Source organism: Pseudophryne corroboree, chromosome 10 (genome assembly GCF_028390025.1).
Source record: "Pseudophryne corroboree isolate aPseCor3 chromosome 10, aPseCor3.hap2, whole genome shotgun sequence".
Taxonomy (NCBI): domain Eukaryota; kingdom Metazoa; phylum Chordata; class Amphibia; order Anura; family Myobatrachidae; genus Pseudophryne; species Pseudophryne corroboree.
In genome coordinates, this window is record NC_086453.1 from 106767654 (window position 1) to 106781509 (window position 13856).

At 43.2% G+C, this 13856-nt stretch overlaps 1 protein-coding gene across 5 annotated transcripts in view; it reads right to left on the minus strand.

The window, feature by feature from the left end:
• Nucleotides 1–3852: 3852 nt before the first annotated feature.
• LOC134966166 (zinc finger protein 436-like) overlaps nucleotides 3853–13856 on the minus strand; it is a 125348-nt gene continuing 115344 nt past the window's right edge. For all 5 annotated transcript variants that reach the window (XM_063942711.1, XM_063942713.1, XM_063942710.1 and 2 more), the window contains exon 2: nucleotides 3853–6292. In XM_063942711.1, coding sequence (XP_063798781.1) covers nucleotides 4137–6254 — 2118 coding nt within the window. In that variant the 5' untranslated portion in view covers nucleotides 6255–6292 and the 3' untranslated portion in view covers nucleotides 3853–4136. The remainder of the gene's footprint in view (nucleotides 6293–13856) is intronic.

A 13856-nucleotide genomic window follows, 5' to 3' on the forward strand; every position in this document is an offset into this window, starting at 1 on the left:
GCCAGCGGTCTTCTCCGTGTCGGTCGCGGCCCGGCGTTCTCCTGCACTTCCGGGTTGGTCTAACCACGTGACCAGTCTCGGGTCGCTCCGGGTCCCGTCTATCTTTCGTCGTCTTCTCCGTCCTTCTGGTCTCTGGTTCTGGCGCTCTGTTAGTTAGATGGTCAGTAGGTAAACCGATGTATGAAGGTAGTAAAGTTCGTTTGCTCCAACGCGTATCGGCCAGTGTTGGCCTTCGTCAGGGAACCTGAAGCTGCTGTGGACTTCTTTCCCTTTCTCCTTCCCCTACCCGCAAAGAAGGGGGACGAGATGCCATCATGTCTACTTGAGGAACTCCCCAAAGACTTTTTTGTATTTATTGGGGCGAAAGGACTGCATGTGCGGGTGATATGTCTTTTTTGCCGATGCAGGCGCAGAGGGCAAAAATGTCGACTTACCTGCGGTAGCCGCCGAGACGGACACATCCAGTCCATCGCCAAATAAGGCCTCACCTTTATATGGGAGAGCCTCCATATTTCTTTTGGAATCTGCATCCGCGTTCCACTGGCTAATCCACAACGCCCGCCGAGCCGATACTGCCATGGTAGCGGCTTGTGAACTCAAGAGTCCAATATCCTTCATTGCTTCTATCATGTATGCGGCAGCGTCTTTGATATTCCCTAACTTAAGGAGTATCTCATCTTTATCAATCGTGTCAATTTCTGATGACACGCTTTCTGACCATTTTTCAATAGCGTGACTCACCCACGCACAAGCAATTGTGTGCCTGAGCAGCGTACCATTAGCAACATAAATGAATTTCAATGTAGTTTCCATTTTTTCGGTCTGCCGGCTCTTTTAGTGAAGCCGTGCCAGGTGCAGGGAGAATTACCTTCTTTGTCAACCTGGACAGTGCACTGTCTAACATAGGGGTTGACTCCCATTTTTTCCTGTCCTCCACCGGGAAAGGATAAGCTATCTGAATTCTCTTGGGAATACGAAATTTCCTTTCAGGATTCACCCACATCCCTTCAAAGAGTGTATTAAGCTCGTGGGAAGGAGGGAAAGTGACCTTAGATTTCTTTTCTTTATAGATATAAGCCTTCTCCTGAGGTACAGGAGTGGCTTCCGTGACTTCCAGAACTTCCCTTATAGCCACAATCCTATATTGTATATTTTTTGGCCAATTTATGATCTATTTCTCTGGAGTCACTATCGTCGACACAAGAAACAGTGTCCGTATTCACAATATTCGCAAATTGTCTCTTATGTGACCCAGAGGAGTCGCCTGCGGATAGAAGAACAGAGCCCTGAAAAATCACATCTTCCACAGATTTTCTCCAGCCCTCAGTATGAGATTCAGACTTATCTAATCTCCTATTGATATGATGCATACTATCACGTATTTCTTTCACCCATGCAGGCTCTTGGTGTGCCGGCAGCGCCACCACATTACACTTCTGTGTCCCTAAAATGGTTTCCTCCGGGGAGGAACTCCCTGCCTCTGACATGTCTTACACACGTGTACAACACACACAGACACACTGGGACTTATAGGGGACAGACCCACAGTAAAATCTGTCAGAGGGACACAGTTTAGGAGCAGCCAGTTCACAACCCCAGCGCCAGTATCTAATGCCTGTGAACACAGAATGCCCACTGACATGCAGCGCTTTTCACACAGTAAAACACACTTGTAAAGCACCAAATTCGCTTGTGGCCCCCCGTTTTGCACCCTGATACTTGTAGTCAGAAGTGAAGGAGGACCAGCGATGTCTCTGCAGCCTGAGGAGAAAATGGCACTGAGCAGTGTGCTGGCTGCCTGAGGAAGAAGCTCCGCCCTTTTTACCTCAGAAACATTTCATAATATTTACACTGGCAGGGGTAGGGCTGTGCCTGGGCATCTTATGCCCTCTTTTTGCCAGTTTATAGAGGTGTTTTTTTTGCTGCCCAGGCCCCAGCCCCCCCCCCCCCCCCCCCTGCAGTGCCTGTGTGTGTAGGCAGCAATGGTGCGCTGCGCTCCCGCCAGCCGCGCTGTACCTCAGCCGTCACTTTTCTTGATAGAAGATCTGTCTTCTTCTACTCACCTGTCTTCTGACTTATGGCTCTGTGAGGGGGGTGACGGCGTGCTGTGGGAGTGAGCATCTAGACACGGCTAGCGTTCAGTACCCTTCAGGAGCTAATGGTGTCCTGTCAGCCAGAAGCAGAGTCATGAAACTATTCAGGAAGTTGGTTCCTACTTCTGCCCCCTCAGTCCCACGAAGCAGGGAGACTGTTGCCAGCAGTTCTCCCTGAAAACAAAAAACCTAACATAAGTCTTTTCGGAGAAGCTCAGTAGAGCTCCCCTAAAGTGCATCCAGTCTGCCTGGGCACATTTCTAAAACTGAGGTCTGGAGGAGGGGCATAGAGGGAGGAGCCGGTTCACACCCTTGAAAAATCTTAAAGTGTCCATGGCTCCAGCGGAACCGGCTATACCCCATGGTCATGAAGTGGACCCCAGCATCCTCTAGGACGTATGAGAAATCAAGACCTCCCCTAGAGGGCCAAAAACAGTATACTACAGCTAAAATGTAATTTGTATCGGCATAAAAATAATTTGTTAGGTTGTATATGGTCAACAGATTTTGGATGAGAGTTAAAATAGGCGTGCAAAGTTTTAATCCATATAGAAGTGAATTCCAATGTAATCATTAAATCCTATTACAAACGAAAGATCACATAAGTGAACCACAATGTTTATTTTCCTTTAAATGGGCATATATGTGTTCAAAAACAAACACCTCCAAATCTTTTCTGCACATTTTCATTTATACACGTCTACATGCCATGGTTTTATCCGCCATTTTTGAAACTAGTCAAACTCTCAAAAGGAAGAAACATGAGAAGTATTCATAGTTTCACAGCAAAAGCACCAAGTTTAGTGTAGTGTAGTGTTAAATTATATTGCCTACCCCAAATTCCAAATAGTGTATATGCTGTCAGGATGGGTAATAAAATGGGTTATCATTCATTATTTTATTTTTTTGGCAGAGCGGGGGCAGGGGAATCTATCATTCCCCCATAATGCCCGTTTCAAAACTATAATTTAAGAATTGCATATACTAAACAGCTATAAGAGTACTGTATAGAACCTACATAATACATAGTATAGTTGAACACTGCATACGGCATCACGTTGGCCACTGTAGAGTGGACCTCTTTTTCTAGTAAGCATGAACAAATCTGGTGTTCTCCATGGTGAGATCAATGATCGACTCTGCAGAAAAATGCATCATTTGGTCTCACAATTTGTTTTCAATTCATTTTCTAATCCTTCAGACCTTCTGTGAACTCCCTAACGGCCCCCCTCCCTCACCCTGAGGGCTTTTCCCCAAACTAGTAGCTAGTGATAACACTGTCTTTCTACCACAAACAGTGTGCAAAGAAAAGCAAACCCCCCAAAAAATAATAATTAAAAAAAGAAAAGAAAAACACACACCATCAGTAAAAAAACAAAACAAAAAACAAAAACAAAAAAAACACTAGCAAACAAAAAAAAATACATTCTTGTAACAGTTGAGATACTGATTATTTTTTTTTGGCAAGGCATTGCCTTTGCAGTGACTGGAGAAAGAGTCACTCCTCAATCCTCTCATGGGTGCGATAATTCATTATTCAACCTCTAAGTTAAAATGTACTTGTCTCTTCTAGTAACAATTTAATTCTAAGCGACTAATTACTTTGAAAATTGACCTTTAGTGTTATAGGTCTGGTCTATATGCATGCATATATTTTATGCTAAAATTGTCTATTTACAAAAAAAAAAAAAAAACCTACGTTCAACACTTGTCTCAAAAGACTTGATTTCCTGTAAAAAGGGCAGATCGGACACAAAAATGGCATGTGTGCAACTGTTTTACTTTTACATATCAGATTATATTAGCCCACGTTTCTTACAACAGATACGGAAACCCGTCAAACTGTGTATAGAAAATAATGCGTGTGACACCTTGGCTAAAAGTTTGATATTTTCTGACAGTCACACTGATGCAATGTAAGTTAGTGTAGGTTTAAAGCTATTTCCTGTAAGAAAATCAACTAAAATTACTAAAAATAGTCAATAATATAACATTTTCTAAGTGACAAGTCAGTGGAATCTCGGTAAGCACAGACAGAGTGCCTCACTCCTGGATGTGGTGAACGGCTTTCAAATGTCTCTTAACCCTCCGTTTCTCCTGAAAGCTCTTTCCACATAGCGGGCAGTTATGAGGACGCTCCCCTGTATGTACCCGCTTATGCTTAGAGAAGTTGGAAGAATTATTAAACCTTTTATAACATACATCACACTGGAAGGGTTTTTCACCTGTATGGATTCGTTGGTGACTAGAGAGAGCAGATGACTGTGTAAATCCTTTACCACACACCTGGCACACAAATGGCCTTTCACCTGTGTGGACCCTCAAATGTTCCTTTAGATCGGTAGCCCTTTTAAACCGCTTGGAGCATACAAAACAAATATAGGGTTTAACTTCCATTTCCATAAACTGCAAGTCATCTTGGTCATCAGAATTATCCATGTGGGAGTCCCAACATTCCATGGTCCTTTCCAATAGAAGGTCTTCCTGTTCTGTAACATTGCCGATTTCTTCTGCTATTATATTTTCTTGGCAGTTTTCAGTTTCACATGGTTCCAATTCCTCGGCAGGACCTATACCCTCATCTGCAGAATGGAGAAATTTCATTTTAACTTCCATTGAAGACTTGGGATCTTGCACCTGGCATTGAAATTTTGAAAGATCAACAAGTTCATCGTCCACATACTCATCATCTGTAGAATCATCAGATATTTCTACATAGATTTCATGTTCCCCTTTCGTATAACCATTCATTATTTGAGCTTCAGAAGTGGTGACATTATATGCACATGCAGGAGACCTTGACATTTTTGCCTTAACGCAATTCTCCAAAATATCTTTGAACGCATGTCCTTTGGCTTCGGTTCTGACATTTGAGATTGAGCACTCCGAAGCTATTTCCAAGCCATTCTGAAACCGCACCAGTGGCTTGATCTCTTTTATTTCACAATAGTTTTTATTTTTAGTATTATCTGTTGCCATTCCTGCACACTGAGGTTGCAAACCATCTACGCAAACTGCGTCACCATTTCCTTCAGTGATTTTCTTTTCCGATATAAATTTGCAATCTTCGTCGTCATTTAGTCTCAATGTAGGCAATATTTTAGGACAGTTTCTGCCCATATTATTAGTATTATACAACACTGCACCCACGCTCTTCGGAAACCCTATGCCATTTTTGCTTCGAAGTGGCTGCTTTATTTGGGAATAGCCTTCTTCCATTTTAACTTTTGCAAGTATATCCTGCACTGAATGGGTACGTTGGTGCTTTTTAAAATTTGAAGAGTTATTAAAGGTTTTCCCGCATACATTGCAGTGGAAGGGCCTTTCTCCAGTGTGGATACGCATGTGCCCAGTTAACACTGAAGACTGGGTAAAACACTTCTGACATATTCTACAGCGGTATGGACGCTCCCCTGTATGGACCCGCTCATGGTCCTTCAAATCTGAAGAACGCTTAAAGGCTTTTTCGCAATAGGTACAACTGTATGGCTTTTCAGACAAGAATGGACTTCTGACCTCTGCTTGGTTGGCTAGATCTGGAGCCTGGCCATGAAGACGCCTATGTTTTATAAAATTAGAAGCATCTTTAAAAAGTCTCCCACATACTTCACACTTATATGGTTTTTCATCAGTGTGAGTACGTTTATGAGTTAGTAAAGAGGACGACTGCGTGAAGGCTTTGGCACATAATTCACATTTATAAGGACGTTCTCCTGTGTGCACATTATAATGGTCTTTCAAGTTGGAAGTGCTCTGGAACTGCCGGCCGCACAGCTGGCACTCAAAACGGTTAATGGCATTATGCATTTGCTCGTGAAACATCAGCTCAGAGACATACGGAAATTTTTCAGAACAGAGACCACACTCGAGTTCCATCCTAGAAACAGGTTCTTCCCTGTAGTATTCAAGGTCGTCAAGCTCCTCTTTGACCGTTAAAACTGGGTGAGCTGGAACTTCTATATTTTTCAAGTTTCCTACCTTCATGGCCATCCCATCATGAAGGCTTTGTATGGAAGTACTCACCACAATCTGACAACTAGAACTATATGGCTTTGTGCTGCCTTCAGTATTTTTATGGCATGGCCTCAAACTGCTGTCCCTTTCTTCATTCTCTATGCTGCTGAGCATTGCAAGTTGAGCATCTGGGAGGTTTTTGGTCATGCTCAAGATTTTAGCTGCTCCTGTCTACATCAAAAAACCTAAACATAGAAAAGAGAAAATTAAAATAATCAATGAGAAATGGTGCAAAGCAGCAAATCAGTCATGCTTTATTATGTACCACTTTTTTTTGTTTAGAATTGGGTGTGGCAACACACAAAAACAAACCCATTACCTTCACAATTCAGAGTTTTACGCTATGCTGATGTTTTTGCAATTGCCCAATTATGGGGAGACTGCGCATGCACTACAATCACACTGCGCATGTGTAAATGTGCCTTAGCGATTCCGCTCACTTGGAGAATTTCTTGCAAAGTGATTGACATGAAGTGACCTCTTTTTTTTTGGGGGGGGGGGGGGACTAAGAGTGGCAGCAAAAACGCAGGCATATCATGCCTGTTTTCGGGGCATGTATCTTAACAGCTGCGATCATGTACGCAGATAAACATGGTGCCTGCATTGCCACTGTAGTGGCCAGTCTGCGTAGCCATAGACCTACTCGAGCAGTCGCTCCCCGTTGTTGCGTGTCGGCTGCGAATATGTACGCAGTTGCGAATGGGTTTGCGATCACTCTGGTGGGCAGCTGATTCACTTGCCAACATTAGTAGTTCTGTAGCCTAGAAAATCGCAATTCCATTAGTGTACAACTCTGAATTAGGCCCAATGTGCACAACATTTGTCTAATTTCTGGGTCGACAATCACATTTTTCTTTATCCAAAAAGGGGGTGATTTATCAAAATTTAGGTCTAGTGTAGAGAGAAAAAAAGTACCAACCAATACACTTCATACTTTCAGTTTACAGGCTATGGGTTGATGTATCAAGCAGCGAAAAGTATGAAGAAGTGGACCAGCGGATAAATTGGCCAAAGCTTTGCAGAAACATATGTAAAGTACATTATACAAAATAATTGGTAAGCTCAGATACCTACAAGTTTCCTAGGGGCCTAGTTATGAAGTAAAGATAAGCCAAACCTCTGGCGTTTTCTATTTGGTTTATCTCTGTTTCTCTTAATTTTAGAAGTGTCTAATCCCAAAGGAATCAGCGCCATCCTCCTAAGACTTGCTAAGAGGAGCGCAGGAGTGTTAAAATGCACTGAAACATTACTGTGTATTGCTGCCATATGCAACGATACATAATGATGTGTACTGCAACCACTGATGCATAATAGACTACCTTCTTTCATATGGTGGGTTTTTCCCCCCAACTATATGCTGTAACTTATTGCAACCACACTATACAGCACGCATGTAAAGTCCAATACAGTACTATGGCATTTGTATTTAATATTTCTATAACCTTAAATGATTGGCCTAACAACCTGCAAGGTTTTTTACCTCGCTAAACCTTCCCTCCCAATTGAATCTGCTCCTATGTCACACATTTCTAGTGTGAGAGAAAGGGGAATTGGGACCGGATTTAGCAAAATATATTTATATCTATACAAAAAAAAAAAAAAAAGTCTGACAACTGACATACTGGGGTATAATCAATAACTGTCGGAAACTGCCATCTTGTCGGAAAGATGGCAGCTTCCGACAGTTTTAGGTCAGAAGGGGTTCCGACCTATTCATTACGACTCTATTTTTTCCCGACAAGTCTTCAGCCGCTGATCAGCGTGCATTGTCGGAAACTGGGCCAAAACCCAACAGGTTTTAGCCCCGTTTCCGACAATCTCAATCCGACTTTAAAAAAAGTTGGATTGAGATATGTGATCTGAGAGAAGGAGAAGGGGGAGCAGCGGGGAGAGCAGGGACCCAGCGTCGGCGTCCACCCGGCTTCAGCAAGCGGAGCCGGGTGGACGCTGCCGTGGGCCTCCACTGTTCCCCCATCTCCTTCACTCCACTCCGCTCTCCCCCCGGCGCCACAGACATCACATCACCTCCGGCGCCACATCCCGCTTCCCCCTCAGCTCCGGCGCCCGCTCCCCCCCGGCGCCGCTGACTGCTCCCCTCTATCCCCGGCGCTGCTGACAGCTCCCTCTGCCGCTGGTGTCAGCGCACCCGCAGCGCTGACAGCAGCAGCAGGACACGGGAGCAGCCAAATCAGACAGTCGGATTTGGCCGCTCTTTTGAATAGGGGTTGTCGGGTCCATTCAGACAACTGCATGTCGGAATGGACCCGACTTTTATTGAATATACCCCACTGTGTGCAAGTATCACATACAAGGTTAAGTGATCCAAGTATAAAGGGGAAGAGCTTCACAGTGGGAGATACGGTCATTAGGTCAACCACTATTGGTTGACATGCATTAGGTCGACATGGTCACTAGGTCGACATGGAAAAAGGTCGACATACATTTTTGAACTTTTTCATACTTTACGATCCACGTGGACTACGACTGGGAATAGCAACTTGTGTCGAGCGCAGCGAGGCACCTTGCCCGAAAAGTATGGCGAGCGCACTAAATGGGGTTCCCCATCACTTTACGAAGAAAACGACACCAATAAAAGAGTTAAAAAACAACGCATGTCGACCTTTTTCCATGTCGATCAATAGTGGTCGACATAATGACTGTCGACCTAATGACCCATACCCTACAGTGGAAAGGTCTTACATTTTCAAAACATTGACATTTTAAATTTACACTGATGAAACATGTTTGGGGAGAAAGGAGTATCTCTCCTGTGAATGGTAACATTGTTGGATGCAATATTATTTATATCTAACAGCACCTTATACGTAATCCGCTACTAATACAGGTAATACTGGATCTAGGTTTTAGTGGCAAGGAACACCAGTCTTTGATCACCGCAAAACTTATTGGGGACCCAAGTAACTTCACTTGTGATGTCATCATTAATCCGGTTAACAGACATTCACCGTCACTAACTGCTGGAATGCTACATATTTTTTATTTCTATTTTTAACCACTTAATTGATGATTTTTTCCTTCAAAACCATTCATAACATTGTTTATTTAAAAATGTTATTTAATATAGTTTAAAAAGTATTTTTAGAATATATAAATATTATGCCCAGCTGCAGAATGGATCTGCTTGTCAATAACTGGGGGACACAGTGGGGCGGCAAAGTTACATGTGATCTGACCACACAGGCTAAGTGGTTAAACAGTTGACAGTCCAAAGGTTTCTTGAAAGTGCAGAAATACAGCAAATCCGTTCCTGCAACCGCATGAGAGTCTTGGTCTGCCAAATGTTGAGTGGTTTTAGAATAATCAGGGCCAGATTAACAAAGGGGCAGATGAAGCAACATCTCTAGACCTCCACATAAAAACAGGGCCTTCACTATGGCAGCATGACGACGACCAGCCGCCCAACTGGCCATACATCATAAGAATTAAAAAAATAAAATAAAAAAAAGGTTTCTAGTTTCTCACAAAACAATGCAATCTTAAAAGTTTTTATGAATTTATAGAGGGGTGTACATGCCCATGTGGCTATGGCCATATCCACACTGGTCACAGCTCCTCCCCTTCTCAGTATACAGGTTCTCAAACACGGTCCTCAAGTCACCCCAATGGTCCAGGCTTTAAGTATATTCATGGCTCAGTACAGATGGTTAAATCAAATTGACAGAGGTACTAATTAAGTCACCTGCAGCCAAGCATGGATATACTTAAAACCTGGACCTTTGGGGAGTCTTGAGGACCACGTTTGAGCATCTCTGGTGTGCGCCCTTGAATATTTTCTGCCCCATGTGACCCTTAAGCTGCGTTTTCATAAAATGCACACCTGCTGCTTCTTCATGAACTAAAATTGGCTGAAAAGAAGAAAAAAAATTATCTCGAGATTGTTTTTGACAAGTATACATGTCCTTATTTTTCTTGTAAATTGCAGGGGTAGGAGTGGATCAGATGTTGTTGTTGTCACTATCCGCATAACTTAGATACAAAATCTCTTCATCAGCTGGGTGCAGCTGTTACAAATGCCCTTCCCCAGTTAATATTGTTTGAGCAAAAAAAGTAACTAAAATCCAATGTTGAAAGTAGTAATATTATCCTGGATCTCTTGCTTTGCTTGCACAGTTTTGCAAGCATCTGCAATGTAGAATAGAATCAAGTTGTTGCAAAAAGGTTTTGTCTCTGTAATGTGATAAAGACCAATGCTTGGGCACCAATTTTTTTTCTTAATGTTGACAATACGCAATGCCTTTCCAAGTGCAAAGTGGCAGATTCCAAGTGGGACACATCTTCAGCCCACTTACTAGCTTATGTGAGGAGATCCATGCATCTGCATACGGAATGCCGCACACCAACTGTATTTTCCTATACAGCCTTCATTAGTATCTGGACATACACATACTCCATGGAGAGTGCAAAAGATCCATCTAAAACAGGTTTCCCATCTCATTCTATATGCTACCGAAGACCGCTTACACACTCATGACATTCCTATTAGATGGAACAGTTCAGTGTTCGCATGCTTGGCGCCCATGTCATGGAAAGACCGGTCCAATCAATCGGTCCAAACTTATAGTCTCTGTCCACGCACTGTCTGATTCAGCGCAGGGAGCAGTCACCAATTTCTTTCTATGGAACAAGGTCTGTGAGATGCGCCGACCAACTCACTTGACTCACCCAAAAACCTCAATTGGAAAGAAATGACTTGGGGAAAAAAAAACACGCAACAAAGGACAATCGCCCTGACTGCAAGGCAGCAATGATATCCAAGTCTTTCTATGATCTCTAATGGTAACGTGTTTGGACAACAGTGCTCTATGTCACGATGTATGCAAGTACATGTTTTGTTCGCTATGTGCAATCCCTAGTCCCGTGATTCTCAAACTGTGTGCCTAGGCATCCTGGCGTGCCTCAGGGTACTTGCAGGGATGCCTTTTACTGGTGGTCCATGACCAATTGAAATTATTTATGGTTAATATAATAGCCACCAGCACTGGTTTTGCCTATCAATCCTAAAATATGTTCAAGATTAGGATGAATAAAAGAATCAGGGTCTTCACATTTCTTTGGCTTCTCTGGAATCCCTTAATGAGTCATGTAACAACCTTGGGCATGGTCACTAAACAAGTTTCTCTGCGACCATTTAGCGAGAAAGCTTTAGGATGGGTCCTTCTGTAGTATATACCCTCCTGCACATCCAGAATGGAATTACTTCAAGCAAAAAATGACGATGAATGAGAATTTACAGTCTGCACTAAACTATTTTTATGGGGTGCATCTTTAGCCCCCAAACAATTAACATGATCATCTTCACCACTGTCAAAGACATCAACTAAAATTACTGTAACCGCCATCTGATTTTTAGTGTTGTGCACATGTGTTATTGGAGCCGACGTTCCGAGCTTCAGTCCTCAGATGACCAAGTATTCATGCCACACACCTGACGACTGCTAGATTATCCATGTCACTTTAAACATTTCCAAACTGAAAATAATCAGCTTACAATGGTCTTTATAAATAATGTATTCCTTAACTTGTTTGTAAGGTTTTAGTTGATGGAGCACTAGCCAACAGTCTAGTATTGCGTTATTAGTTTTACATAGTCTATGTATCCGCTCATAACATAAGCATTAAGTTGATTGGTCGTTTCTTCTGCAACATCACCACTTGATACAACTCGGCAACAAGATTCCAAAACTAGGTTGAGCAATGTTGTGAGGCTGTCACCAGCATCTGTAAACAGACTGTTTTGCACTGCATGCAACAGGCAACTTAGCATTAATTGCATTTGTTTCATTTCCAGGGCTGCTTTTTTTTGTTGTTGCATCAATTTGTTGCAAATTTTCATCCTCACTTATTCACGGTCGAGTCTGGGGCGAGAATATGCCTACTCAGGGGATGACCATCCAAACGGAGCAACAATTGAATTACTACGTCTGGGTGCCATCTAAAGGCAGCCGCAGGGAAAAACAAATGAATCCCCTTCCCCCCTTGTGTAAGGCTGGGTACACACTAGACGATATGTCTGATCAGGTTCACATTTCGGCAATATCATCTAGTGTGTACCCACTAGGTCTCCGACAGGCGACGTTCATGCTGCCGAATGCACTCTGAGTCGCTCCCTGCATTGGCAAACGTGTATGCACTCGCTATACTGGGTCCCCCGCCGGGTCCCGTTTGCTGCTGATGTCGCTGGGTATATACATTATATTGTGTGTGCCCAGCTTTACTTTTTCACACAATTCCTTATAAAGTAATGGATAGCCAACACAAGGAATTTGATATGGCAGCTGCCCAATAGAAAAAATAATTAGCAGGGAAAAGTGAGGCTGGCTAGCGATAGTGAATACTGTAGAATAAGATGGTTGTATTTAGGGGCAGATTCAGAGATGAACGCAGATCTGCGTTCCTCTCTGAACATGCTGGGTGCCACTCAGCACAGGGCAAGGCCGCCCCGGCATGTGTGAGGCCGCCCTCTATTGCGTCCGCAATTAGATTGTGGAGGCATCCGATCTAAGGTTGACCCCTGGCAGTTCAGCCTGGCTGCGCTGTAAGGCGGTCAGTGGCTATTGTTTTTTCAAAGTGGCTGCGTGTGATGTCACGCAGCCACCCCAAAATCGCTCTCGACACACCCTCCAACACCACGCCTCCGATGGCCGCTGCTGTTAAATCACACTGCAGCCGCATCCTTCCTAGATGCACCCAATGTGTAAGGTCACACACACGCACTGCGTCAGTGTGCGTGCACAGACCAGATGGACAGGGACGCTGTGAGCAACCGCGCCCATCTCTGAATTAGGCCTTTAGTGTATAATTCAGATAGAAAGCAATGTATAGATGTGGTATTTTAACGGAGCTAAATGATAAGCACAGAAACAAAGGCTTTATACACACACAAAACATAAAACTTCTGTTAAGATAGCAATAGTAAAACATGAATGGACTAAGGTATTTGTACACATATATATGTAAAAAGTACAGAAACAATGGGAAATAATATACTGAATGACAAGAAGATGGTGGTGAAGAGCTGTGCCACTTTTAGAATGCAGAAAGCCTTAGACCAATATATTGGATGCCCACAGTATACAAGTGGGTAACTAAGAATGAGGTTAAAGAGGGAAAAGAAAAAAAGAAAATCAAAACAATGCTACTGAATTATCAGACAGCTATGTACCGACACTGTGTGCACATAAGTTGGGGGTAGTAATGAGCTAGGACACTGTTTGTGTAACAAGACACAAATAGCATCCACAGATGTGTTACCATGGAACAATCTAAGAATGAGTGCCAGCTCCTTTGATAAGGCTATAGGCATGCAACATTTGTTGACACTTGTCCAATGGCTTCGTTACATTCCACTGACTGGACAGGTCAGCAAATGTCACAGAGGTCTTATCAATTTCCTCATCTCTATACATGTTGTTATTCAAATAACTGGGTTCTAGTCTGGATTGGGTGTGGTATGGAAGGCAGATAGTAAGTAGGTCGACAGTGTCTAGGTCGACCACTATTGGTCAACAGTAACTAGGTCGACAGGGTCTTTAGGTCGACAGGTCAAAAGGTCGACATACGTTTTTTATATATTTTTGGTGTCGTTTTCTTCGTAGAGTGACCTGGAACCCCAATTAGTGCACCGTGTCTCCTCGCACTTCGGGCAAGGTGCCTCGCTCCGCTACTGCTTTGCTCGGCACAGATTACCATTACAATTGTAGTCCACGTAGATCGTTATGTATGAAAAGG